Source organism: Falco biarmicus, chromosome 13, assembly GCF_023638135.1.
Source record: "Falco biarmicus isolate bFalBia1 chromosome 13, bFalBia1.pri, whole genome shotgun sequence".
Classification (NCBI taxonomy): Eukaryota; Metazoa; Chordata; class Aves; order Falconiformes; family Falconidae; genus Falco; species Falco biarmicus.
In genome coordinates, this window is record NC_079300.1 from 10,856,058 (window position 1) to 10,880,869 (window position 24,812).

Sequence of the window (24,812 nt, forward strand, 5' to 3'; positions counted from 1 at the left end):
TCCCAAATTCCTGCTCCTGCCAGCAACCACAGAGAAGATGGCTGGGAGCATGGGCCCGTAGCCACCCCACTGTGCTGGCGCAGGGCCGGGGCTGCGGCTGCACGGCGAGGGAGTTTCTGGGGCAGCTTTCTGGGGCGGAGAGTGCTGTGGCAAGGTGCCGCTTGCAGATGGCAGGCGGCTGCAGCGGGGGTAGCCCAGATGGCTGTGCCATGGGGGCAAGGCTGCCCAGGGCAGCACGCCCAGCCATGCACCCCACTACCCCCAGACCTGACGGAGCTCCCAGCCACCCTGCAGGCCAAGGGCATCAGTGTGCCCCAAAATCAGGGACTTAGGGGATTTTGCTAAGCTCAGGCCCAGCCTCCCCAGGCATCTGAGGAGACTTGTGGTGCAGTGCAGAGGGCCAGGACAGGTCGCAGCCTGTGTCCCACGCCCGGCACAACAGGGATGTGTTTGTCCTGAAGGATGTGGCACTGCTGGCTCTGGACACAGGGACTGTGTGTGTGCACCATCTTGAGGGAGCAGAGTCTGTCCCACACAGGATCCCAAAACCTCCCAATGTCAATGGTGAGAGAGAGGGGAAGAGGACTGAGGCACTCATAGGCTTGGAAGCTGTGGCTGCATGCACAGTAGCCAGTACCATCTCCCATGAGGAGTGTGGAGGGGAAGGCACCCTAGGGGTGGGGGAAGGAGGTGCTGGGGGGAGCAAACTGCATGGTGTCACCCTGGCCAGGATCCCAGCACTCAGCCTTGTCACCATGATGAGAATCATGGTGTGGCAGGGATTGGATGGGGAGGGGAGGTGTGGGATGTGATACAATGAGCCGAGGTGGGATTTGTGGGGTGGGATGCATGGGATGAGCTGGGACAGGATGGGGTGAGACGGAATGGCACAGGGTGGGATGCATGAGATGATGGGATGGGACTGCAGAGGGTGGGATGGCAATGAGTGGCACAGGTAGATCAGGCCGCCAGTGGTGGGGCACGGAGGGGCCCGTCAACAGTAGCAGCCTCACACACTCACCCGCACCCGGTGGGGGGCAGGGCAGGGCGAGCCGGGGGCTGCGGGGCAGGCCGTGAGCGCGGCCCCTTTAAGAGCCCAATTCCGCGGGCGACCGCTGGGTGGGGCGCGCTCCGCGCCCTGCACCTCCCGCTCCGGGGGCGGGGCCAGCGGGGGCGCGCCGGGGAATGCCCGCCCCCTCCAATTCATCTTTCCGCGGAGGCTCCGCCTCCCGTCCCACCGTTGCCCAATGGGCGCCGCGCTCGGCGTCGCCAGGGGCGCCGGGTTGCCAGGGGCGGGCTGATTGGCGGGCGGGCCCCGCCCCGCGCGGCTCAGCGGCGGCAGCGGCGGCGGCGGCGCCAGAGCGCGAGCGTGGCGCGGCGGCGAGAGGAGCCGCGCGTGGCGCCGAGCTCGGGACTGCCCGGCGGGGCCGCCCGCACCGCCCCCCGCCATGGCCGCGGCCCGCCCGGGGGCCCCCCCCGCCGCCGCCGCCGCTGCTCCCTCTCCTGCTGCTCCTGCTGCTCCCCGGTGGCCGCCGCGCTCTGGAGGGTGAGTACCAGGCGGGCGTGCCCGCCCGCCGCACCGGGGCCCGTGCGACCGCGCACACACGCACACACCCTTCCAGGGTGTCCCCGGGCCTCGTCGGCGTCCGCCGCTGGCTCGGCTTGTCGCGCCGCGGCCGCCCGGTTGTCCCCGCAAGGAGCTCGCCGCCGCAGCGCGCCCCAGCCCCGCTCCCAGCGCTTAGCCGCCCTCAGTAGGTTTCAGAGTCAACGCCCCGTGGAACCAAGCCCGGTGCGGCCGAGGCGCGGTGGCCGCGGCCGGCGACCGCTGGCAGAGAGCGGCGCCTCGTTGGATACTCGGTTCACGTTCCGAGGCTTTTCGCCACGACTGAGAGGGCTGGAAAATTAATATTTCTTTCAGTGGAAGCTCGCGGCGTGCCAGAACTGGTGGGGCCGCCGGAGGAGTGTCCGTGCGCCGTGTCCGGCTCCATCCCTTCCCCGGCAGGGCTCGCCGCGCCCGCCGCCTTAACCCCCGAGGCTCCGGCGTGGGACCGCCGGGGCGAGTGGCCACGCGTGCCGCATCCATCCCCGAGCGGGGCCGCGCTCCGCGGGCGGGGAGGCGGGCAGCCCCCTGCGCTCTGGTGGAGCCAGGGGTAGAAGGGGGCTTAAGTGACCGCCCCTTGGGGCGAACCCCGGTCCGCGGGGCAGCGCTGTCGCCTCCCCCGGCTTTGAGCGAGGAAAGCGGCTTTTGGCCCCGCTGCGGGACCGGGAGGACCCCGGGCGGGCCAGGCGGGTCGCTCCGGAGAGGCGGGGGCCCGGACGGGTTTTTTGTCTCGACACAAAGTGTGCGCGGCTTTGGCCGGGGGCGGCGACGCTCCGGTGTCCGGTAACCGAACCCGCTGCCGGAGCGGCGGGAGGGAGGGAAGGGAAGGGAGAAACCCCGGGGGGAGCGGAGCGGTCGGTGCCTCCACCCGGGCGGGGGGCGGCGCGGGGGCTTTTGTGTGCTCGGAGGCAGTTTTGTGAGCGGGTTTCCGCTGCCGTCGCCCCTCGGTGCGGGCTTTGGGCTGCGGCACCGGGGGGTGACCGTGGGCAGGAGCCCTTCCCCGCTGCGGTTTGCTGGAGGGACGCGTTTCCTCCGGCTTTGGGCTTTGTAGAAAGTTTGGGGGTGCTTGTTCGTGTTTCTTTTCATCTTCCCTCCCTGCGATTTTTTTTTTTTTTCCTTTAAAGGGGGGGAAATTTTTTTAAAAATTATTCTGCTTTCTACGCCGTAGGAAAGGGAGCTGTGGGCCTTCTCGGCCCGTGAGCTCCGGGCTGAGCGGCAGCCCCGCGGCGGGAGGGAAGGGAGCAGCCCGCCTGGTGCCAGCCCTCCCGGGATGCCCGGTCCGGAGCACCCAGCCGGGCGCGGCGCGCCGGGCCGAGCCTGGCAGCCCTGCCTGCAGAGAGCTGCGGGAGGGTGAGGCGGTGGGCAGAGAGCCTGGCGGGGCCCCCCGCCCGCGGACAGCCCCTCGCAACCCACTTTGCATCAGCGGTTTGGGAACCGGGGAAGGAAAGCCGTCGTGGGGGCTGGCAGCACCGGCGTGCGTTGCCCGGGGACAGTCCTGCCAGTCCCCCGGGAAGCGAGGGAGCCCCAGTCCGGGGATGGAGCGGTGCAGAGCTGGAAGGAGACAAAATAAACAGCTCCTGCTGAGGAATCACTGGGTTTTCTCAGCTTCCCGAGCGTACAGAGGGATCAGGGACCGAACACGCTGCCCAAGGAGGTCAGGGCCCAGCTGGGTGCCAGCCCCGTGGAATCACTCTGGGGCTGGCTGGCAGCAGCCCAGCACCTTTGGGGCTGGCCCCGATTCCCCTGGGATTTTCTTTTTATTTATTTAACTTTTTTTCTTTCCCCTTCGCTCTTGTTTGAGCTGGAGGGAAAGTTGCAGCAGAGCCGGGAGAGGTTTCTGCCTTGTCCAGCTTTAGGAAGCCGTTGCTCGTGTCGGTTTCAGCGAGCTCCTGCGCTTCTGCTGCGCTGGGCATTTCTGGCTGCTGGCGACGCTACTTCCTGACGGGGACCCGTGCGTTCGAGTGGTTACTGTAAATCTAGCATGCATGTTCGGGTATTTTAGTGCTGATCGTAAATCTGGTGTGGCCGTAAATCTGCGTGCATGTCCTGAAGACAACGGCAGCGAGCGGTCCCCAGACCTGGCCACCTTTCCGTCCCCTCTGAGGGGGCGACAGGCTGGGCTTGCGGCCAGTGCCCAGCTGGAAGGGCAGGGAGCTTCGGGCCTGGATGGCACTGCCCGTTCCCGGGGGGACGGCAGGGAGTTGGGTTTCTTTACAAGGCCCCACGGGGGTGGAGGGGAAAAGCTGTGCTCGGCAGCAGCTCAGTGAGGGCTTTGTGCTGCCGAGGAGAAAATGGTTTCTCTCCAGATCCTGTAAGTGCGCTGGGTCTGTTTGAAGTCACAATGTGTTTTTCTTCTCCGGTTCAGCAGTCCCCAGGCCGGCTGCAGAAGGAATGCTCTATCCGGGGGGCAACAGCGGATCCTTTCTCCAGCACAGGGGTTGGAGCCGAGGAGTTTGTCCCGGCGGGGCTGTGGGAGCAGAGGCCCTGTGGGGAGCGGACACAGTGAAACAGCGTGGGGAATGTGCTGCGTTCCAGGCCCTTGCTGACTGTCCGGGGGTAAAACCCCAGGCTTCAAAACACCCTGGCCTGAGGGAGTGTGGATGGCTGCAGGCTCCATCTGCCCTTCACTCTGGAGGTGCCAGTGGGCTGGGAGGGCTGGGACCTGGACCTGCTCTCCCAAGGAGCCGCTCTCCCAGGCAGCTCCTGCCCTGAGTAGCCTTTCTGGGCACGGGACTCTGTGTAAAGTTGGCGTTTCCCGTGTGCTCCCCCATGAACCCCGGTGCAGAGGCACTGCATTCTGCATGTAGCCCCTGAGCTGACTCGGGCTGTAGCAAAAGACCAAACTCCCCAGAGCAGGAGGATTGGGGGGGGGGGGGGGGGGGGGGGGCGCAGAATTTTCCTTATCTGGGTTCTGCCCATGTGTGCCTCCCAGTCCCCAGCTAGGCATTACACAGGCTGACCACGCTCTCTTCACCGGCAAACCCCGGCTTAATTGATCCCTGTACTGGAACTGCCAGGTATTTTCTTGGCAAGGATATTTGCTTTCTGTTTAATTACTTTTCACTGAAATGGCATGTTTCTCGGGGGGGTGATGGCGGGGGGGTGGGTTAGCCCTGCTGTTTTATTGATGCTTGGGGTAGGGCTGTGAGGGAAAGCAGGTCGTGGGGCTGCGCTGTTCTCGCTGGATTCATTAAATCTCCCGTTCTTTGCTAAAAGCTCCGCTGGAGGAAGCCCGCCCCGTCTGTGCTCCCGAGGCGGGGAGAAGGGCTGTCCTTTGTGTCAAGCAGAGCATGTGGGGAGCTGTGGAGAGCAAAAAGTTACAGCACCGGGGTCCATTTGCAGCCCTGCGTTTCCCCCCCGCGCACAGCTCAGCCGCGAGGCTGCGGCTGCGGGGCCGTGCCAGCCCGGCCCCTTGCGATTGGGAATAGCGGCCTCTGGTTTTTAAGGAATGAACCGAAACTCCTTGTTTTGTTGTGATGACTTACTGCGAGAGATATTTGGGGGAAACCAGTTTGTTGCATTTTCTTTCCGTGAGCCGTTTGGTGCTGCCACTGGAGCAGGGGAGCTTGGCGTTTAATTAAAACAGCCCGAGCAATCTGAATCACAGACTTGCATGTTTTTAAAATTGTAGCTGTTCCTGTTGTGCTGAGTCAAACTGGTTTGTCGGGATTAAGCGTCTCCGCCTGGGAGCCGCGGCTGGGGGAAAGGGTGCCGGGGCGGCCCTGGGGTCGGGATCCCCGATCCCGGCTGGCAGAGGCGGCAGGGTTGGTGCCAGCCAAGCCCCGAGGAGAGCCCCGGGAAAGGGGGACTGTCCCCACGGGCTGTGGTGAAGCCGGTGGCTGCTGTCGCCCCAGAGCTTCCCCCAGGGTCGAAGCTGTAATGCGTTGGTGTCACTTCTGGAACGGGCTTCTTCCCAGATGAAGCGTTTGGGGGACAGTGCGGATGGGGGTGCCCCTCCACAGCCAGGAAGCCCGTTGCAGGGAGCCCAGGCACAGCCCCGCACCCCTGATGATGGGCTGCCATCTTGAAAGCTCAGCAGCCTTATGCAGTGGCACTCCCACCTGGGTGGGGACGGTCCCATTTGAACTCCTGTTTTGGTTTTTTGTTGCATTTTTTTTTATTGTTGTTGTTGCTCAAAAAACCAGCCTTGTGCTCAGGCTGGGGCGGGGCTGGTGGCAGGGCATCAGCCGTCCCCTCACAGAGCTGAGCCCCATGCAGGCTCCGTGGGGAGCCCAACAGGAGCCATTTTGTAGGGTGGCGGGCCCGGCTTGGCGCGCTTGACGAGGCCCCGGCCTCCCGCACATGGGCTTTGGTACCATCCAGCCCTCAGCACGGCCATTGAGGCCTTGTGGGGCCAAGCTTGGGAGCAGGGCTGCATCCCCTTCCTGTGGGACTGCTGTTTCCAGAGGGGCTGCGGCCCTCCCTGGCAGTTTCCCCTCAATGCCACCGAGCCGTCCAGCCTAAGCTCCCGAGGCGGGAGGGAGCGAGCCCAGAGCTGGCTTCGCATGGCCGCCCCTCTGAAGAGGAAAGGGAGCCCATCTTGGGAAGAGGCAGGAGCGCGGGCAGCAGGGCCAAGCGCTAGCCCCATGGCCATCCCCTGCACCCGTGCTGGCTGGGGGTCCGGGGCTGGGAGGGTGGGTTCCTGCGGTGGGGGTGTGGGGGGGTGTCTTTTTATTTATTTTTGCCTGTCACTAAGCTCCGTGCTGCCGGGCCCTGGTGTTTCTCACGCATGTGGCAGGAGCTGTTGACAAACACCTGTTTCCCAGCCCCCTCCCCAGGAATGCCCCGGGGGGCCCGGCGGGGGCTGCAGTGCCAGAAGGGGGTTGCAGCAGGGACGCCCCCTCCCAGGGGAGCCCTCCGCCAGGGCTTTCCTGCCCTGCGGCAGCTGCGGGGGGGGGGGGGGGATTGGGGCCTCTCTGTTCCTCTCCGAGGTGTGGCATCGCACAGGGCTGCTGAAACCCGTCTGTGTCCCTGGGAGGGGACACCGCCCCCCGCCCCCCACAACCAGTCTTGCTCGTCCCTTGGGTGCTCAGCCGCCTGCCTGGCGAGGGCTGGGGTGCGGGAGGGACCCCGCGGGGCAGGGGGGTGCTCGGCAGGCGCGCGCACGCACACGCGGCGTGCTATCCAAGGCCTTTTTTTATTAATGAGAAAAATGTGCAGGGCTTGAACGATCGCCAGGAACAGATTTATTCTAGTTCCCCAGAAATTAAACTGAAATGAAGGAGCGAGTCAGCCCGGCCCGGCACCCCCTCCTGACTCTGTGCTTGTTTTAACTCTGGAAGAATCTGACTTTGGGGGTGGGGGAGCTGGGGAAGGGGGGGGATATTTGGGTTTAAGCAGTTCCAGATGGGGACTGGTGCTCGAGGAGAGCCGAGGAAGCGAGTGGAGAGCAGCGCGGAGATTTGGGTAACTGCCCCAGGCAGGAGAGAGGAGGGAGATCTTGGCAGAAACTCCCGCTCCGCGCTGCCGCGATGGGATGGAGCTTGGCAGCCAAGCCACCCTGTCTGTGGGGCGAACCTTTGGATGTGCAGCGAGTAACCTTTTTTGGGGAGGGGGGGTGGGGTGTTGGTGTTTTTTTTTTAAATATCATTACTTCTTCCTTGGGCTCTTTCCAGAAGTACAACCTGGAAAAAAAACGGAGCTGGAGGGAGGAGAGGGGCCCTTTGGATCGCAGCCTGCCGTGAACAGTTGCCCTGCAGAGGCAGGCCTGCAGCAACTGACCGTGTTCCCTTCCTTCCCCCTGGGGCTCTGGGGCTCTCCATCCAGCTCCATCCACCCACACCAGCCCGGCTTGGCCTGGTGGCCCCATGGGAACACCTGCCACATGAAGCCACGGCCACAGGGCAATGGGGCTGTGAAGGGAAGGTGGCGGGAGCATCCCTATCATAGCAGGGACTAGAAACGAAGGCAGCTTTGCAGGCCAATTTGCTGCCTACGTCCTGGTCAATGGCATTCGTGGCTTGAACAGGTCTGGCATCTCCTGATCAGATGAGTTATTTCTGTGGCAGTGGAAGGTGGCTGCATGGCCATTTCTGCTGGGGATGGCAACCTATAAATCTCTCATTGTCTGCTGGCCATAGAGCTCCTGCCTGCCCAGCATGGCTAATCGTGGTGTCCCCACGGTGGGGAGCTGCAGCAGGCAGCCCCTTCCCCTGGGCCAGGCAGGGACATGCCTGTCCCGAGAAGGCAGCAGTCCTTCCAAGGCCGGCAGCATGTCTGGCAGCAGGCAGGGCCAAGATGTTGTCTGTGGGGTCTTGTCCATTCCCCTTGCCTGCAGCCTAGAGAGCAAAAGCAGGTTTTCCCCCTGGTCAGGCTGAGGCAGGGAGCACCGGAGCGCATTCACCACGTGGGGCAGGGATGGCAGCTCTTCCCTGGCCAAGCTGACCCCGGCGTGGCGCACCGGGCTTTGACATCCGAAATCCCCGCGGTATTAATAGAACAGTAATTGCAGCGCAGGGCTGGACTCGGGCAGCTGGCTTGCGGTCCTCTCCCAGCGTCAGTATGGCCTTTCTGCAGGACCAGGGCCTGGCAGCGGGACCTGGCAGGGCTCAGGCAGCAGGCTGCACGTGTCCTTGGCGTGCGATTGCAGGGCAGGAGCCTGCTGTCCTGCAAAAGCCCCAGGCTCCACGTACCATGCTTTGGAGGGGGGTGCATGCAGCGTGCATGCTGGCAGGCGCTGGAGCCTGGCTTGGCACGGCCCTGCTTGCAAAATGGCAGAAATCTGCCCTCCCTGGCTCGACCCAGTGCGTGACCGGGAGGAAACAAATGCCTGTCCCTCCCTGCATCCTAGGCGCTGCCACTTGATCTGCTTTTCGCAGAGCTGGCACCTGTCCTCTCTCACATGCTTCAGTCTGTCTCGCGGCCGTCAGGAAACAGCTCCTGGCGAAGAGCACGCGGCCGGAAACCCTCTTCAGCCAGTTAGCAGCCGGCGGGTGGGCAACGGGGCAGGGCTGGATGGAGGGAGTGCTCCCGTCCCCCTCCATCCCGTGTGCCAGGCAGCTCCTGGCCACCTGGGAGCTGGATCTGGCCCATCCAGAAGGTGCAGGGCCTTGGGGTCAAAACGGGGGGGACTGTGAGGGAGATGCATCCCGCCAGTGGCTCAGAGCCATGAGGCCGTCTGCCCCACATGAGGTTGTTAGACCTTGGTGCAGATGTGGGATTGGGAAATGGAGGATGCATCCTTGGAGCATCCTTGGAATTGGCATCTCGGGCTCTACTGTGAGCTTACTCTGGTGCCAGCGGGGCTGGGACGGCAATAGTACCAGGACCAGCCGGTGCTGCCCCTCTTTGGCCAGGCTCTCTGGGGTAGGGACTGCCTGCCCTTGTGCGTGCGTGGTGTGTACAAAGGGGCCTTAATCTCAGTTGGGGCCTCTGGGCCCTGCCATAATGCAGAAATAATGAGTCTATTATTAAGTGCCCACAGTACTTCTTCACTCCGGTGGCTCGCCTCCAGCAGCAGGCAGAACCTGCCCCGCTTGAAGTGGATGTGTCATCATTTGCCTCAGCAAATCCGATCCCCTTTGATGATGGGCCAAACGCCCTTGGCATGAAGGGCCACAGCTGTGATACAGGCCCCATTTTTTTTTCCCTTCCCCTCCTCTCTTGCCTTTGTTCCCAGTTTCCTTGGCAAGTTGTGGGCTCGCCTTGGACCAGGGGCAGGCGTGCGTTGGTGGCCACGGGCGGTGCTGAGCCCCCGTATCCCTCTGGAGCGGGATGGGGCGGGGGGCCTGCTCCCACGGCGGGCCCCGCGTCTCCCCCCTCGGCGCTGGGGAGCAGCAGGCGCCCTGCTCGAGTGTGAGGACAGGTTCCCAGCGTGGGCGGCGATAGGGAGCGCTCCAGCCCTTCCCTTGGGCTGAACCGCACCGCCTGGCCTGCCCGGCCCGACAGCCAGGGGAGGGCGAGGGTGGGACCCTGCGCAGCCCCCCGGCCTTGCACCGGACCGCTTGGGCGGGTGGGTGTGCAGGAGGGGTCCCCGGGAGACACGGGTTTCCCGGAGGAGGATGAGGGCATGTGGGCTGTGCAGCGTGCCGACGGTGCTGCCAGCCCTGTCCCTGCAGAGGGAGCTGGCAGACAGCAGCCTGCCGGCACCTTTGCCAGGCTCCCGAACCCCACGCCTGGGCACCTCCACCGTGGGTACCCCCGGCCCACCCTGCGTGCTGCCAGCCCTGCGGGTGCCCTGCCTGCTGCCTCCCTCCCCGGCTGCGGGCTTCCTCGTTGCTCTCCTGGCTCTCACCTGCATCAGGGAGAGCCTCCCCTCCCCGCAGTGCAGCTGGGGCCCTCGACAGGCTGCAGAGTGCCAAAACCTCCCAGCATGCCACCTCCCGTGCACCCGACAGCTCCGAAAGCTGCCATCTGCAGGGTGCCCCATCCATGGAGCACGTGCTCTGCCTTGGGACTGAGCAGGGCAGGAGTGCTTTCCCCTCGCAGGCAGCATGTGGAGTCCTTTGGCCTCAAAGCAGGGCCATCCGCTGCCCAGGAGGAGGACAGCCATGGGGTTTAGCTGGGGTCAGGGGCAGAAGGACCCTCCCAGAGGAGGAGGAATCTGGATGAGCGGCATGCTCCGGGAAAACGTGTTGCAGGGTCTCCCAGGACCTGACGCGCGTGCAGGGCGCTCTGTGTGGCTCGGCTTTTGTGTACGGGAAAACACTCGTCAGCGGGAAGAAGTGCAACCTCAGGTTCTCTCCCACAGGCAGCTCATTGTTCCCAGATAAAGGACCTTACACCAAAGGCCCTTTGTGCCGCTGCTCAGAACGGTGCTGGGATTAATTGTACTGATAGGTGCTTGAATGGGGAGCGCGCAAGGCCACTCGATCCTGCCGTAATTATCTTCAAAACCGAGGAGGGAGAATAAAAATTAAAATACGTGGGGAGATGCCCCTTTTGGTGGCTTTTTGACTAGCAGGCAGTCTCCAGGACTGAAAGTGCCTCCCTAAAGAAGCTGCCTTTCCTTCCGGACGAGTGTGGCATGGTGGCAAGGGGGGAGAGACATCCAGCACCGCCGTGAGCAGCCACTATGGTGGAAGCCAAGCCATCCTGGGGCAAATGGCCCAGCCTTCGATGCTGTCTACCGGAGCCTGCCATGGGGCCACTCACTCCACGTTGAGCTCCTGCAGACATGGTGCCATGGTGTGCATAGCTCCCGGAGAGCCTGGGCACGTCACAGAACAGGTTCCTCTGTTTGCAGGGAGGCTGTGTGGGTGTCTTTACTAACCTTTCCTCCCTTGCCTTCTTTCAGGATGCTCTGGACTTGCACGAGCTGCCTTCTCCTTGTTAGGGCGAGGAGCTGGCGTCCTGTGTTGCCAGCGCATCCTGATAAAAGCTGGCAGTCCCCATGTTCAAAGGCAAGAGCGTTCAAATCAGAGCCGGTTGGTGGAGACGATTGAGTCTTCCCCAGCGGCTTCATCTTGAAAGAATTTTGATTTCCCCCCCCCCTCCTTTTCTGGCTCAGCCATCACTGCCGCGCAAGTCTGCCGCTCAGCAGTGCGAGACGGGCTCTCTGGGCCTCTTAGGGGGGGAGTTCAAACGTTTTCGCTGGCCTCAGACCATGCATACTGCATTCCTGAGCCCCTGCATGGGGAGGAAGAGGTCCCCAGCTCCAGATGGGTCCTCTCCAGGGCTTCAAACACCCAGTGAAATGCTGGGGACTGCAGAGGTGACAGGAGGGTTGCTGGCGGGAGACCCCTGGTCTTTGCACCTTGGGATGTGCTTGGGAGGAGATTTTTGCAGGGCAGGGAGGAGGCAGCCAGAGCAATGCTCACAGCCCTGTCCAAGGAATGAAGCTCTTTTCCTGTCCCAGGATCCTACTCTGCCATAGAAATCCTGTTTTTATATGGGGTTGACCATGGCCTGCTGCACTCACTGAGCGTAGCAAGGCTCCTGCTGCATCCCTTGCCTTTGTCCAGCTGAAGGTAAGTAGAGGACAACTCCTCAGACAGTGATAAAGCAAGCCTTAGGGTGACTTCCCCAAGCTGGCGAAATTGGGAGCCAATTTCCCTTTGACTAATGGGACCAGGCTCTCGCTGTGGCGTGCAGGATTGAGGTGGCTTTGACTCACTGCTCGGCTAGCCCTGACACCATTCACGTCCTTCCAGAGCACCTGCAAACCTGAACTGAGCCAGGAAGTGGCCAGTGCCACCTCTGAGCCCACCTCTGGTGCTGTGTACCAGAGGGAGAGAGCAGCTGGCTGCCGCTGGCTGAACAACTGAGACCCAGTGCTTGCCCATCTCCCCGGCCCTGGACGCTAGCATGTGCCCTTTGGGGGGGGGGTGGGGGGGTGGGCAGCACTTGGCGTGATCCAATGTTTTCTGAAGAAAGGACACGGGTTCTGTACCAGGCCACCATGAAATCTCTGAGGCAGTTTAAAGGGCAGAGAGTGGTTTCTGTGGCTCGGCTGCTGCCAGCTCAGCTCAGCATGCCACCGCCAGCCCCAGGACCACGCAGCAGCCTGCGGGGCTGTCTGCCCGTGACCTTCGCAGTGGCAGGCTGCAAGGGGCTGGGGAGTTCTGCTGACCCTGCCTGGCCCCACTCGCTCCCGCGGCTGCAGGAAACCTCTGCTGCCCTCCGTGCTCAGCCCACTTCCTTTAGCTGAGTTGCTCAGTGATTTTATTTTTATTTCTTCACCTGCCTGCTCTCTCTGTGTGATTTACATGCCTCTTGCACTAGTGGCTGGCTTGGCTCTGTCCAGTTTTTTCCCCTCCTCTGCTGGTCAGATGCTGCCAAACTAGGGTGCAGGCAGCAAGCCCCTGTTTGAGCCGCATCTCTGCCCTGGGCTGGCACTTGGGGGAAGGGCGATGCTGGAGGGGATGGCTTGCCCATGTGCCCTGTCCTGGAGCCAGGCCAGCATTGCAAGGGCTGCCTGCGTGGGGCCTACTGGCCTTCAGAGGAGCTCCCACACACGCTGGGCAGGTCTGGGGAGCAAAGCTTGGTCAGGTCTGGCCCGGCTCTGCTGTGGCTGGCCATGGCATCCTTGTGCCACCCTGCACATGGGCACACCCTGCCACCCAGATCACCATCTCTTTGGCCTGACTCACCGCTACGGCTGCTCCAGCCACACCGGTCCTGGCCCTGAGCACACAGGGCATCCCTTCCCCACTCCTCCCGCCAGGTCCAGCCCTGGTACAGTAACACCCACCCAGCTGCCCGCACTGGGAGCGCAGCCCTTTGCTGGCTGGACCCGTGCGGGGTCTCTGTGCCGGGACTTGGCATCGCGGCGCACTGTCAGCGCCGAGCACATGCTTGGCTCTGCTCCGCCGCCAGCACGGGCGTGCCTGGGCCCTTGCGCAGCACCACTGTGCCCTTATTAGGGCAGCCAGCGCAGGGGCCCGTCCCTCGGAGAGGTGCAGGCGGCCCTGCCCTGTGACCTGCTCCCCCATGGTCCCCAACTGGCTGCCTTCCCTGGGAGCCACCCCACGCAGGCGGCTGGGGGAGGGGCAGCGAGGTGTCAGGGAGGTCTTGTGGCTGTGTGGAGCCATGCTCAGGCCCCTGCTGGCGGTTAGTAGTTGATGCTGTGTGGGGGGAGGGGAGAGGGATGGCAGTTTGTTGCATCCCTTGGGTGGGCAGTGCTTTGGGACCAGGCAAAGGCTGCCCCATGGGTGCCCAGGCCGTGTCCTGCATGTCCTGCATATCCTGCATCCTTGCCACGAGTTCCCCTGCTTTACCCGCTTGGTGGAGGGCTCCTGCCTTCTCTCCCTTTTTGCTGGATGCCCCCTAGTTTGTGTTTTTGAGAAACAGTAAGTAGTCACTGTCCAATAACCACCTCTGTGCTCCTCCTGTTTGCAAGCAAGAGCTGGTGTCAGTTTGTCCTTCCTGTTGTAGGTGCTGTCCCCCGACCCCCTCCGCGGCTGGGGAGCAGGCACCATGAGGGGTTTTCCTCACTTTGCCTTCAGTGCTGTGTCCATTGCCAGTGCACCGGCCCACGACAGGACTGTGTTTTCTCCATGCAAACAGCCTGGGGCGAGAGGCAGGCTTGCCAGTTGGGCTGGATCCTGGCAAACCGCAAAGCAGGTTGGAGAGCCTATGTATCCCCGAATGTGCTTGTTTATCTGCGCCCTGGTTGCACTCACATCCATGGGTGCTGGCTCGGGAGCTGCTGACAGGTCTCCCTGGGGTGGGACACAGGACGAAGGTGTTTACCTTCAGCTGGACTTCATCTGAAACCCCGCGATGTGTGATTGTTTCCTTCCTCCTCCATGCTTCCTCCCTGGTCAGGTCAACCTGTGGTTTTCCTGGGGTGGAAGGAAAGAAGCTGAATCTGCCCTGTTGCTTCTGGGGCTGAGCCATGGTGTCCAGCACAGCTGAGCTGCCCAACACGCCCTGTGCCCCAGCTGTCGAGAGCGAGTGGCTCCCAGCCCACTGCCAGTTCTGGTGGCTGGGGAGCCGTGGCTCCCTGCCCTGCATCTTGGCACTGGGTGGGCTGATGGACAGCCCCTGGGGAGCTGTGTGGGGTCTGGGATGGGGCCCGTGCCTGCAGCTGGGGGAGGGGGATGCCCTCAGCATTTCGGCATTTCAGGGCTGGTCCTGGGCCCTACTCAGGGCAGGTGCTAAAGCCCTCTGAGCACACAGGGTCTCCAGGGGGCTGTCACCCAGCTCTGGCATTTGCATCCCGCTTGCAGCAAACCCCCCCCTAAGGCAGGAGAGGGTCTGGAGGACCCCAGGGTGCCCACTTCCCTCCGGACAGCCAACAGGGCCATCCCTGGAGTGGGGGTCACTGAGCCACCAGCCCAAAGAGGGGCCATTAGCACCGGCCCGGGAGTGCGTCGTCGTTAGAACTCCATCCTTGTGTTTCACTCCCACTTTTTGCGCGTGGTGCTTGTGCAGAGCTGTGCAGCTCTGCCCAGGATTAGCGACAGCTGCCTGCAATTGCAGCTCTTCCCAGACAAGCGGTCTTGCTCCCCAAGGCTGGGGCTGGGGCTGTTTGGGGAATGCTGCCGGGGTGGTTTGTCTTGTAGTCTGCTCCAGGAATGTTGGCCAGACGGTCAAATATCTTCTCCCCTCTTGTAAAATGAGTGATGTGGGGCGTCTCTGGGAGAGCAGCCTGCGCAGTCCCTCCTCCTCTGGATAAACCTGCCTGGCCCGCACCGCCCTGTCATGGGAACGGGCCCTTTCAACCCCAGCCACAGTAAATACGCACCCTGCCAAAGCAGGAGGGGGGAGGGCACGGATGGGGGGTGCCCTGTCTCCCTCCTCTGGCACACACCCCCCCCCCAGTGCTGGCTGGGAGGCATGGCTGGCTGCACTGGTGGCCAGGGATGGCAGCTTGTCCCTGTCCCCCCCTCACCACCTGGCCAGCTCCTCATCCTTGCCGCTTCCCTGCTCTGACGCAGCTCTCCGGGGACGCCTTGCTCTTCCTGTTCTCCTGACAGGAGAAGAGAAATCTGGAGTCTGTCTGCGCCGCTCCCCCCCTCCTCCCACCACGTCTCACCCCCCAAGTTGCTGTTTCCGCAGAAAATGTCAGGCTTGGCTCTCCTCTCCCCCACTCCTCCTGTTTTTTTTTCCCTCTAATCTTGGCCTTCGTCTCCAATTACTTCTTTCTCTCCTCCCTCTCTCTCCAGAGACCCTGATGGACACGAAGTGGGTGACCTCTGAGTTGGCATGGACAACTCATCCAGAGACAGGGGTAAGTCTGGAGCCAGCCCTGGTCTTAACCTCCAAAGGGCACAGCTGGCCCTGGCCCCATGGCAATCGGGGCTGCTTGCCAGTGCCTTTGCAGGGCTGGCTACATCTTCCCCATTCCCTCCCTTGCTTATCCTCACGCCTCATGAAACCATCTCCTCCTGACTGCACCAGCAGAGCGGGAGCACCGTGATCCCTCGCCTGGGTTGCTGTTTAGTCGCCTTGATGACCAGGAGGGTTGGGACAGGTGGGGGTGCAGCTGTTGCTCTTACCTGTCGACTGTTGCCTGATCCCCCCTACCCCATGCTATTCGTGTTTTTTGTCTGTGGCACTCGTCTCCTCAGCTGGGGGTCTAACCCACTCCCCTCTTGCTCACAGTGGGAAGAAGTCAGTGGTTACGATGAGGCCATGAACCCCATCCGCACATACCAGGTGTGCAACGTGCGGGAGGCCAACCAGAACAACTGGCTTCGCACCAAGTTCATCCAGCGCCAGGATGTCCAGCGTGTCTATGTGGAGCTGAAGTTCACCGTGCGGGACTGCAACAGCATCCCCAACATCCCCGGCTCTTGCAAAGAGACCTTCAACCTCTTCTATTATGAGTCGGATACGGATTCTGCCTCTGCAAACAGCCCTTTCTGGATGGAGAATCCCTATATCAAAGTGGATACAATTGCCCCAGACGAGAGCTTCTCCAAGCTGGAGTCTGGCCGCGTGAACACCAAGGTGCGCAGCTTTGGCCCTCTCTCCAAGAATGGCTTTTACCTGGCCTTCCAAGATCTGGGAGCCTGCATGTCCCTCATCTCCGTCCGGGCTTTCTACAAGAAATGCTCCAATACCATTGCTGGCTTTGCTATCTTCCCGGAGACTTTAACAGGGGCTGAGCCCACTTCTCTGGTCATTGCGCCAGGCACCTGCATCCCCAACGCAGTGGAGGTGTCTGTACCCCTGAAGCTGTACTGCAACGGTGACGGCGAGTGGATGGTACCTGTGGGAGCATGTACATGTGCCGCTGGGTATGAGCCGACCATGAAGGATACTCAGTGCCAAGGTATGTGTGTGGCAGAGTGACCGTGGCTCTTGTCCCCACAGACGCGTTGGTGCAGTGGAGGCGGTTTTGCGTTGAGCTCGGTCTGGTTTTGGAGGCTTGGAAACTGGGCAGGCTCCCTGAGGAGGGAGCAGGGTGGTATCTCAGAGGATTGGTCTGCAGTTTGACTCGGCATCTGGAAACCTTAAAGCCTTTGTGGTCCAGACTGGCACGGTGTCTGCTGTGACATGCTGGTTAGCATCTATCTGCTGGTGCTGTCCTCCATGGGATGCATCTCCTCACCAGGAGCCGCAGCTCAAGGCATGGCCCTCAGCAGGGATCTAGCACGTTTAAGCCCCTGAGTATTACCAAAACTTCCCTCTCGCCCCTACTGCTGTGTCCCAGCATCCTCCCTCCTGCAGCGCTTGTAGCTGGGGCAAGTGATTGTTCCTGGCAAGCATGACTTCGCGCTGCTTGTGCAGCATCGTTTGGAAACCCCGGTGGTGAGCAGGGCCCTACTGTGCTGGCTGCGGGAGAAGCCACAGGGATGCGTGCTCCCCCTGCCAGCTCTGAGGGCTTGCAGCAGGGAGGGTGGGAAGCGGCACAAATGCAGGGGAGCCAGAGCCGAAGCTTCCCACTCCTGTCTGGAGGGGAGGAAGAGCATCCTGTACACAGAGATACTGAGGATGGAGAGCCACCCTGGGCAGCAGGGATAGCCCTGTGTGGGTCCGTAGCTACCATGCTCTCCCACGATAGCTTTGGTGTTGCTGTTTCACCCCAGGTTGGGTGTGTTGGTAAGGGAAAATCTGCCCAAATGGATTTCCTCTCCCTTGGGGTGATTTTGTCCTTGGGCGCAGTCTCTGGCACGCAGGACCCCTGCCCCGGGTGGCTGGGATTTAGGGCAGAAAGGCAGCTGCTCCCCTTGGCTGGAGGCATTGCACAGGGAGTGGGACGCCGGCTGGGCCCCCAGCACTGGCTGCCTCGTGCTTGCTGATGACGGGATGCTTGGCGCCGGCCCTTTGCTCTTGGCAGGGCGATGCAATTTGGGACGGCCCGTGACATGGGGCTCGGGCCAGGCTGGCCTCTCCGTTGGCTTTGGGAGCAGTGTAGCTGTCAGCTGTGCCGCTGCGGCTGGTCGGGAGGAGCTCAGCCTCCACAGGCTGCAGCTCTGCTGGGGGAGCAGAACCTCCAGCACCGTTGGTGCCAGCACAGCCCCGACTTAAGTGCCCAGCCCCCTGCATCAGTCTTGTGAGCAGCCAGCCTGGCTTCTCCTGAGGCAGATGGACACCAGTGCCAGGCATCCATTGCTGGGTAGAAGAGCCCACACTTAAAAAGTGTGTACTGGGGTCCATACTCCTGGGAGTTGGTTTCCTTCTTGCTTGGACTGGGAGATCTTAGATTGTGCAGGGTGTTTGATTTTTCCTGACAGAGAGTGAGGTTTGGGCACGAGGCAACAGTTTCCAGCCAGCACCCGGGCTGTGCCAAGCAGAGGCATCATCCCAAGGCAGGACCGAGGGGTCCTCAGGTCTGGCTCAGGGCATCGTTGCAGCCCAGGGTGAGGTCCCCTCTCCGCATCCCCTCCGCTGGGCAGACACCCACGTGGCGGCTCTCGCAGTGCCTTTGATTTTCACCCCGAAGCCTCAGCTTCTTCCCCAGCGTGCCGGGAAGCCACACTGAGCTGTGGGCACGTCTCCATCCGGCAGCCTGCCCTCTTGCTGGGCAGAAGCGGCAGTGTCCTCACGTTTCTCTGGGAAAGTTGCGCTGCGCTTGTAGGGTCATATTTTCCGCCATATGATCGTGTGTTTTAAGTGGGAACAGCTGAAGAAGGGCTGGGAGAAGCCAGAGCCACAGCTCCCTTTTCTGCTCTCGGCTGGATGTTCCCTTACACCGTTTCGGCAGCCCGGCACTGCTGAGTGTGGGGAGCGATGTGGATGTGGCCCTGGGGAGGTGGGGGTTTCGGCGCTTTCACCCCGGGGAGCCCGCCGAGGCTTCACCACACGGGTGAGGAGCGCTCCGGAGTGCCAGATGGCATTTTAATAAATAACAATACCCAGTTACTGCTTAGATGGGATAAGCCCTGTTGTAAATCTCCCCTTTTCCCCAGACTTTCAGTGGCCTTTGAAGATCTCCTCCTCCTCCTCCTCCTCCTCTTTATCTCCATCCAGAGCCAGGATTAGACCCTGCATTCAGACCTGTTACAATGCAGCTTGTATCCCGGTCCCTCGGGAGCAGAGGGCTCATCCCGCCCGGCTGAAGGCAGTTTCTTTGGCATGCTTTGTAATGCGATACGCCAGGCTGGTATCTGGCGCTCTAGTCCTGAGTTGCCACAGCATTGATTTGGCATCTCATTCTCAGCCTCATTATCTTTATTTAATTAGCACACGGCCCTTCTGGGGGTTGTGCTGCTTCCCACACGCTCCCTGCCATGCAGAGCTGCAGAGGCAGCTCTTGTAGGACGAAGAGGAGCTGCTGGCCAGGGAGGGGGATGAAGGCTTCCGCATGCCGCCACAGGCAGGGGTGCGCTGCCGTTGCCCCCTCACACCCTGAGCCCTGCAGCTCCCAGGGTTCAGCCTTTCCACCGGCACCAGCCCTTCTCCTTTTGGTTTGCAAGCACCCAAACCGTTCAGGGGATCTGGTGTCAAGGCACTCCCCACATTGCGCAGACAGGCAGTGGGAATTTCTTTTGAGCAGTGCAGGGCTTCCAGCACACGGCAGCTCAACATGCAGCACCTGCTTGAAAATGCTTCCAGGCATGTGCTCCCCACACCAGATTTGCCAGGGTTTGCACCCCTCGTGTCGCTGGCTTCACCCAAGGGCAGAAAGGTGTGGAGTCTGGCTGGCCTCTGTGCTAAGGCTGGCAGCGAGCCCCCTCCTCACATGGCCCTTGATGCCCATGAGGGGGTCCTGGAGAGGGGTTGTGGTGCCCCCAGAGCCTCGCTCAAGAGGGGGCTTAGGCTGTATGGTGCAGTCAGTGGACGCCCAAACTGTAAAAGCACCTGGGAAGACCGTGCAGTGTGACACCGTGCTCTCCTCGGATCCATTCCTCAGCTTTTTTGATGTCCCTTTTCTGATGGCACCAGGTGCTGTATGTTTGAGCTCAGTCAATAGGTGATAGCAGGTCAGGCTGGGGCCAAAATCTGAATTTCTGAAAAATAAATTTCCCTTGCAATCAGTGACTAATGGAAACATCACCCTGAATGGGGAAAAAAAAAAAATGCCAAGCAAGCATTGCACTTGCCAACTGTTTGCAGCTTTGCATTGCAACATGGGCTTGCTGCATGAAACCCAGGAAGTGAAACTGCCTGCTATTAATTGCCTGGGCTTCCAGATCAAAGGCAGCTCAGCAGCGCGGGCAGGGGAGGGATGCAGGTTTGCAGCCAGACAGCTCCACAATGGGTTACTTGTAACACGGTCGAGGAAATCTGCCCCTGCCGTCCTGCCTGTGACCTGCTGTGGCTCCAGAGGCAGTTTTGCTTATTGAAAACTTTTTTTTTTTTCCCATTTGGAAAAAAAAAAAAAACCTGTTTCCCGCCTGTTCTTTGGATACCACTGTTCAAACCCCCGAGGACTCTTTCCCTTCCCTGCTGTTCAAATTCACTCCATTCACTTTTGGACTGCACTAGTGTGAAATATTTCCACCCAAAGGTGATATTTTTTATTTTTTTTTTTAAATCAAGTGCCGTTTAAGAGAGACTTAAAAACAGAGTTACCGCCTCAGCTGTAGCCAGGCTGTTGCTTCCACGGCTCTAATCCATCTGCAGCCGCTTACGAAAGCGGGAAGGGAGTGAGCCGTGCAGGTTCGTAAAGCGCAGATTGTCCCAGGCAAACTCGATTGCTGCCTTTAAAGAAATTACAGGGTTGCTGGACAAAAGGATGTGATCGGTTTAATTTATCTAGGCTCAAGTGAGGCGTGATGCTTCAGTCCTACAGGAGAAATAGCTGGAAGGATGCTGCCCGAGCTGGAATAGCATTGTGTGGATAGGAGAGCAGTTGAGACCTGAAACGGGATAGTTTGGGGCTGGTATTTCGCGATGCGCTATGGGCTATCCCTCCTCCCTTTCCCAAGGGAGGGGACCCCGAAGTTTTGTGCATGCACACAGGGTTCGTTGCTGCTTGTCCACATCCCATGCAATAATGGAGGCTGCCTGCGGGATGAGTCACTGCTCTCTGCTGCTGCCAGGAGGATTTTATTTCGGTGTTTTTTTCAGCTCACTCCCTTGGACTTTATTCACTGGGGTGGGGATTGTATTTGGGAAGAGTGCCGTCCTCTTCCCTTAGCCCTGTGCTGCAGCTCTGTGAGGCAGGATCAGGCCCCAGAGGTGGGTGACTGATGAAAATGCCGGAGAGGCTGGCAGAAGCAGCCAGATGGCCGGCGGTGGGTGCTGTGCCAGGTGTGCGATGCCCCATAGAGGGTGCAGGGGCAGTTTTGCAGCAGCCCCAGGGCTGCGTTACTGTCCCATTCCGTCCCGCATGCCACATAAATCCCCTCCGCAGCCGATCCCTGCTGTCAGGTCAGGCTGCATCTCCCTCCCATCAAACCAGCAGCTCTTCTTCAGGCCAGGGAGCTCTGCTTCAGTTCTCTGACCTGTTATCCTGTGGCTGTCAGTGACTGTCATGTTCTCCCCAGAGGTGACCGCAGCCCAGCACCAGGAGATGTGATCTGTATGTGGAGGTTCAGGGTTGTTATTTTATTTGAGGACACTTCAGCAGGAAAAGCACTTATGCAAACCTCTCGGTGGGGAGAGGGGAGTCTGGGTCCCTGGCTCTGGCTAGATAGAGTCATGCTACTGCTCTGGAGCTCCCGGGCTTCTTCCCGACATGCTGGCCAACACAGTGGTTGTTGTACAGGCAGTTTCTTGCAGAGAGGAGATGACACAGCGGCTTATCCACTGGGGACCTGGGATCAGCTTTCAGCTCAGTTACAGCCTTCAAATGTGGCGGCTGAGAGCTGTCATGCTGCCACCGAGGTCTTTACGCTCTGATTTATTAAGCAGAGTTGGAAACTTAAACACTGGAGTGCATCTGGGCCTCAGTCCCTCTCCTGCTTAACAGGGCTGGGATGTGGCTCAGCCCCCCCTGCCAGGGTGGCGTGAGGGTGCAAATAAATAACCTTCATCCCTTGTGCCTGCTCTGGGCACTCCTGCGGGATGGCAGGCAGCTGCCCAAGGCTCTGCCAGTTCCTTCTATGTCCAGGAGCGTGGGAGGTCACTGTCCCCTCTGTGCCCATAACCCACCAGGCACCAGCTGGCACTGAGCATGCAGGAAGCCAAGCACCATCATCCCTCCTGCACCCTTTGCAGAGCACCTCACTGCCCTGGCTGCCGTGCTGTGCTTGGGCTGTCGGCTTCTCACAAGCTCTGGTTGCTCCAGCTTCACTCTCCCCTCAACAAGCCTGTTATTTCAGGGGGGTTTGTCCCTGATGGGTCTGGGCTCCTGTCCATAACCAAAGCATGTTTGGCAGCTTTCTGAGCCCAGAGCGTTCCTGTCCAAGAGGTTTCAGTCATCTCTCATTCCTCAGCAATCTGGTTCCTTATGTGTGAATCTGCATCCACCCAGTTTGAACCGCCCGGGACTCTGGCTGGGGTGGGTCTGCCTGTGCCAAGGCTGCTCTGCTACCCCTGGGCATCTGCTGTCCACGTCTTTGCATTCCGTGGTAGTGAGGGCAGCCCGGGCTGGGGGGACAGGAGCCCTGGACCTGCTGGCCAGGGGCTTCCATCACTTGCAGAGGAGCAGGTCTGTGCACTCCTTTGCCCTCCAGCCTGCATAGTCGGGATGGGCTAGCTTTCATTTCCAAAGGGAAGGCCCAGAGGCTGGGTGAACTTGGGTCAAGGAGCTGGAGCGAGTTGAGCCATGTGGCTGGTCCTGTTTTGACCAAAGAATAGTCTCCTTGCTGGAACGTTCGCACCCTGGGAGCAGGAAGCAGCTCCTGCCGCCCATCTGGGCAGGGGGATGGAGAGCACAAAGTCCTCAGGTCCCCTCCTCGGCAGCAGGGTGCCTCCCTACCGCAGCGGGGCTGCTCGCATGTCCCCCTGCCCAGCAGCACCGCAATGAAGCGGGGCTAATCCCCTAGGGCTGCTGCTACTCGGTGCCTGGGCAAACCAGGGGGCCAGGACAGCACCCCCCAGATGTCTGCAGGTCCCTGTGGGGCCAGCCCAGCAGCGTGTGAGTCAGCAGCGCTCCACACCCCACGCGTGGGGCTGCAACCAGCCAGAAAACCTCCACGGAGGATGTAGGAGATGCCTCATAGGAGGAAACTTCTGCTTGCCACAGCCCAGTGAAGCACCAGGAAACCTCCCCCTGTTTACGAGGTGATGTGCGACAGGCATGAGAGGTGGGACAGGGCTGGTGGGAGGGTTACACACCCTCGGGAGCTGCCCTAGCCCTGGTGAAGTGAGGATGATGTGCCTTCCTTTGGGGCCATCGGTGCTGATGCTGCCCTGGCTGTGACAAACACGGTGATGCCAAAGCAGAGCCGTGCCAGTGGGTCTCTCGCCGCTTCATCCGCTACGAGTGCAGAGCACAAGACCCACTTCTCTGGGGCAACACTGCAATAAATAAGGCTATTTCAAGGTGTGGGTCAGGTTCCCGAGGCTGCTCTGCTCCTCAACTCAAGTGCTGTTAATCCTTTCATATGCCCCTCGTTACAACTAAACACCCGGCGGTGCCAACTGGGCCGGATCCCAGGACTTGTGGCTCCTCGAAGGACCCTGAACGGAAGCGGGGGGAGGAGATGGCAGCGATGCTGAAGCAGCTCTTTAGCCAAGGACCTGCAGGAATGTTTTAATCTCGCTCAGTGCTCCACTTGAGCTGGCCCCAGGAGGTGCCACCACCCCTGGGGCTGAGAAGTGGCTGAAGAGCCCAAGGCAGAAGGCTTGGGGCTGAGTGGCTGCATTTTGGGCGACAGAGGCCTCTCACAGGGGCTGCTGCGGGCAGGGCTGAGGGTTCCTTTCCTTCCCAGCCTTATTTCCCCAGAGAATGGGGTGCTGGCCCTATGGAGGGTGCTGGGCCTGGAACACAGCTGGGGAAGTGCAGTGAAGAAACAAAACTGAGGGTGTGCTCTCCTGGCTGAAACTGCCCTGAGCCCCACACTGCTGGTGGTGACCAGCTCTTTCCCATCTCTGACTGCCCTGGCTCTGCTGCTGGAGCACAGCTGCCCCGGGGCAGAGCTGTGCCTGCGCTAGCGAGTGCCCCTGCCCTGTGCTGGCAGCCTGCTCTTGCCCACCCTGCCTGGCCAGGGGCATTGCGTTCCTGGGCACAGCTGACAGCGATGGAAAGGCTTGTAGGTGGCCTGTGGTCCTCAAGCCACTGATTGGGGAGGTCTGGCAGGGCAGCAAAGAAACATCTGCCCAGCCTTGGAGGGGGTAGTGGATGTTTTCTGGGTGCACTTAATAACTCGAGTTGTTTTCCCTTTCTCCAGCATGTGGCCCAGGAACCTTCAAGTCTAAGCAGGGGGAAGGTCCCTGCTCTCCCTGCCCTCCCAACAGCCGGACCACCTCTGGAGCAGCTACAGTCTGCACTTGTCGAAATGGCTTTTTCCGGGCAGATACGGACCCTGCAGACAGTGCCTGCACCAGTGAGTCCTGCCCTGGGTGATGAGGGGAGGGGAGCTGTGGAGGTGGTGGGGGTCCATATCTGGGGCAGGGGGAGTGTGCTGTGCCTGCGACAGAGGTGAGCCAGGCATGGAGGCACACCATCCCTGACCACCTCATTCCCCCCGCAGGCGTCCCCTCTGCCCCCCGCAGTGTCATCTCCAATGTGAATGAGACATCACTGGTGCTGGAGTGGAGCGAGCCACAGGACACGGGCGGCCGGGATGACCTGCTCTACAACGTCATCTGCAAGAAGTGCAGCGTTGAGCGGCGCCTGTGCACCCGCTGTGATGACAACGTGGAGTTCGTGCCGCGCCAACTTGGCCTCACTGAGCGTCGCATCTACATCAGCAACCTGATGGCCCATACCCAGTACACCTTTGAGATCCAGGCTGTGAACGGCATCTCCAACAAGAGCCCCTACCCTCCTCATTTTGCCTCTGTCAACATCACCACCAACCAGGCAGGTCAGTGGAGCTGCCAGAGAGCAGGAGCTAGCTCTCCGCTGCAGAGCGGAGTGGGGATTTCTTGCTGACAGCCTTGGAGGCTGCAGTCCTTTGTGCTGCCGCGTTACTGGCTCTCTGCGCCTGCATCTAATCCCCTGGGTAAATTCTCTCCGTTTAACGCGTGTCCCTGGAGGAGATGAGATCAGAACACGTGCAAGCAGAGAAGGGCAGGGTTGGCAGATGCTCCGGAGAGCTCTGGATCTTCTAGACCTACCCAAGAGACGTTGTGCCTGCTGTGAAGGGAGGAGGAAGGAAATGAGATTTCTCCCCTGTGGGCCTGGGAAGGCTCAGCACCAGCCCAAATCTTCGCAGCCAGCCGAGTGCTCTGCCATTCCCTCCTTCCTCCCACTCTGGCCTGGCTCCAGCATGCTGGTAATCTCCAGCCGCCGTGCTCTGATCTGATTTCATGGGTCTCGTTGGTGGGGTGGTGCACGGAGCTCCTGGGGAGTGGAGGGGAGGGAGCCCCAGTTTGGGCTGGC

At 60.9% G+C, this 24,812-nt stretch overlaps 1 protein-coding gene across 2 annotated transcripts in view; it reads left to right on the plus strand.

Annotated features, from left to right (window-relative positions):
* Nucleotides 1-1,361: 1,361 nt before the first annotated feature.
* Nucleotides 1,362-24,812, plus strand: part of EPHB3 (EPH receptor B3) — a 28,346-nt gene continuing 4,895 nt past the window's right edge. The window contains exons 1-5 of one of the 2 annotated variants that reach the window (XM_056358833.1): nt 1,362-1,546; nt 15,151-15,215; nt 15,590-16,262; nt 23,656-23,811; nt 23,959-24,294. In XM_056358833.1, the coding sequence (XP_056214808.1) occupies nt 15,159-15,215; nt 15,590-16,262; nt 23,656-23,811; nt 23,959-24,294 (1,222 nt within the window). In that variant the 5' untranslated portion in view covers nt 1,362-1,546; nt 15,151-15,158. The remainder of the gene's footprint in view (nt 1,547-15,150; nt 15,216-15,589; nt 16,263-23,655; nt 23,812-23,958; nt 24,295-24,812) is intronic. The other variant, XM_056358832.1, reaches the window with a different exon arrangement.